Here is a 1695-nt window from a genome sequence, read left to right on the forward strand (position 1 = left end):
ACATGGGGGGGTCTGGGTCAAAGCTGGGGGCACGAGGTGGATGGGGGACACGGACTGGAGAGGAGTTTGGGGGGCAAGGGGGATGCTGGGGGACGGTGGCGGGGCCCGAGGTGGCCCTGTCACCCGTCCCTGTCCCCCTGCCCCAGCTGCATGGACGCCTCCATCGCCATCAAGCCCGTCTTCGAGCGGTTCCAGTCTGTCATCATCACGTCAGGGGTGAGTCCCCGGCCCCCCCGCCATGTCCCCCAGCCCCACTGATGTCCCCCGTGTCCCCTGTGTCCCCTTTGTCCCCTGGCACCTTGTGTCCCCCCTGTTCCCGTGTCCCCTTTGGCACCCTGCGCCCCCCTCGCCATGTCCTCCATGTCTTCTTTCCCCGTTGTCCCCTCCATGTCCCCACCAGGGCCACAGGACCCAGCAAGGGTGTCCCCAGCCCCATGTCCCCTCTCTCTCCCCTCCCCAGACTCTCTCGCCGCTGGACATTTACCCCAAAATCCTGGATTTCCGCCCCGTCACCATGGCGACCTTCACCATGACRCTGGCGCGGACCTGCCTCTGCCCCATGGTGAGTGGGGAGCGGGGGGGGGACCTGGCTCGGAGCCGGGGACAATTGGGGTGTCACCGGTGTCCCTGTCCCTTGCAGATCGTGGGCCGTGGGAACGACCAGGTGACCATCAGCTCCAAATTCGAGACACGCGAGGACATCGGTAGGGGACAGGGACAAGGGGATGCAGGGCTGGGGCACGGGAACCTGGGGCAGGGCCAGAGGGGCCGGGGCCAGGAGGGGACGGAGCCGGGGTGGGGGGGACGCTGGGCAGGGGCAGCCGGGGCGCGCGGAGCTGACGGGGCGCCCCGTGGCCGCAGCCGTCATCCGCAACTACGGCAACCTGCTGCTGGAGATGTCGGCCGTGGTCCCCGACGGCATCGTCGCCTTCTTCACCAGCTACCAGTACATGGAGAACATCGTGGCCTCGTGGTACGAGCAGGTACGGGCGCCCACCACGCCGGCCCCTGGCGTCGCGTCCCCTGGGGTGGCCCAGGGTCCCCCAGGGCCGCGGCGTGACACCCGTGTCCCCCCCCCGCCAGGGCATCTTGGAGAACATCCAGAGGAACAAGCTCATCTTCATCGAGACGCAGGACGGGGCTGAGACCAGCATGGCCCTGGAGAAGTACCAGGAGGTGGGTGCTGCCGGCTCCAGGGTGGAGCGGGGCCCCGACGGGTGACACCCGTCACCCGTCGGCGCCCCGCTTGACGCCGGGGTGGTTCGCAGGCCTGCGAGAACGGCCGGGGTGCCATCCTGCTCTCGGTGGCCCGGGGCAAGGTGTCGGAAGGCATCGACTTCGGTGAGTGCCCGCGCCCGGGTTGGGACCGCGGGTGGCCGCCGGGTGGCCAGTGGCCGCCGGGGCGCGGAGCCGCCCTCAGCACCCGCTTCGCCGCCCGCAGTGCACCACTACGGCCGGGCCGTCATCATGTTCGGGGTGCCCTACGTCTACACCCAGAGCCGCATCCTCAAGGTGAGCAGGGGGCTCAGCGGGGCACCCACGGGCACGGCCAGGCACCCAGGGAGATGGCCAGGCACCCAAGGGACGCAGTGGGGCGCCCCAGGGGCACAGCCAGGCACCCAAAGGGTGCAGCCGGGCACCTATGGGGTACAGCTGGGCACCCTGGGGACACCGTGGGGCACAGCCGGGCACCCA

At 70.1% G+C, this 1695-nt stretch overlaps 1 protein-coding gene across 1 annotated transcript in view; it reads left to right on the forward strand.

Moving 5' to 3' along the window:
• ERCC2 (ERCC excision repair 2, TFIIH core complex helicase subunit) overlaps positions 1 to 704 on the forward strand; it is a 6248-nt gene extending 5544 nt beyond the window's left edge. Inside the window, exons 13-15 of the mRNA XM_026058231.1 lie at positions 147 to 216; positions 461 to 562; positions 641 to 704. Coding sequence (XP_025914016.1) covers positions 147 to 216; positions 461 to 533 — 143 coding nt within the window. The 3' untranslated portion in view covers positions 534 to 562; positions 641 to 704. The remainder of the gene's footprint in view (positions 1 to 146; positions 217 to 460; positions 563 to 640) is intronic.
• The last annotated feature ends 991 nt before the right edge of the window (positions 705 to 1695 follow it).

Source organism: Apteryx rowi, unplaced genomic scaffold, assembly GCF_003343035.1.
Source record: "Apteryx rowi isolate R43461 unplaced genomic scaffold, aptRow1 scaffold_1444, whole genome shotgun sequence".
Lineage (NCBI taxonomy): Eukaryota > Metazoa > Chordata > Aves > Apterygiformes > Apterygidae > Apteryx > Apteryx rowi.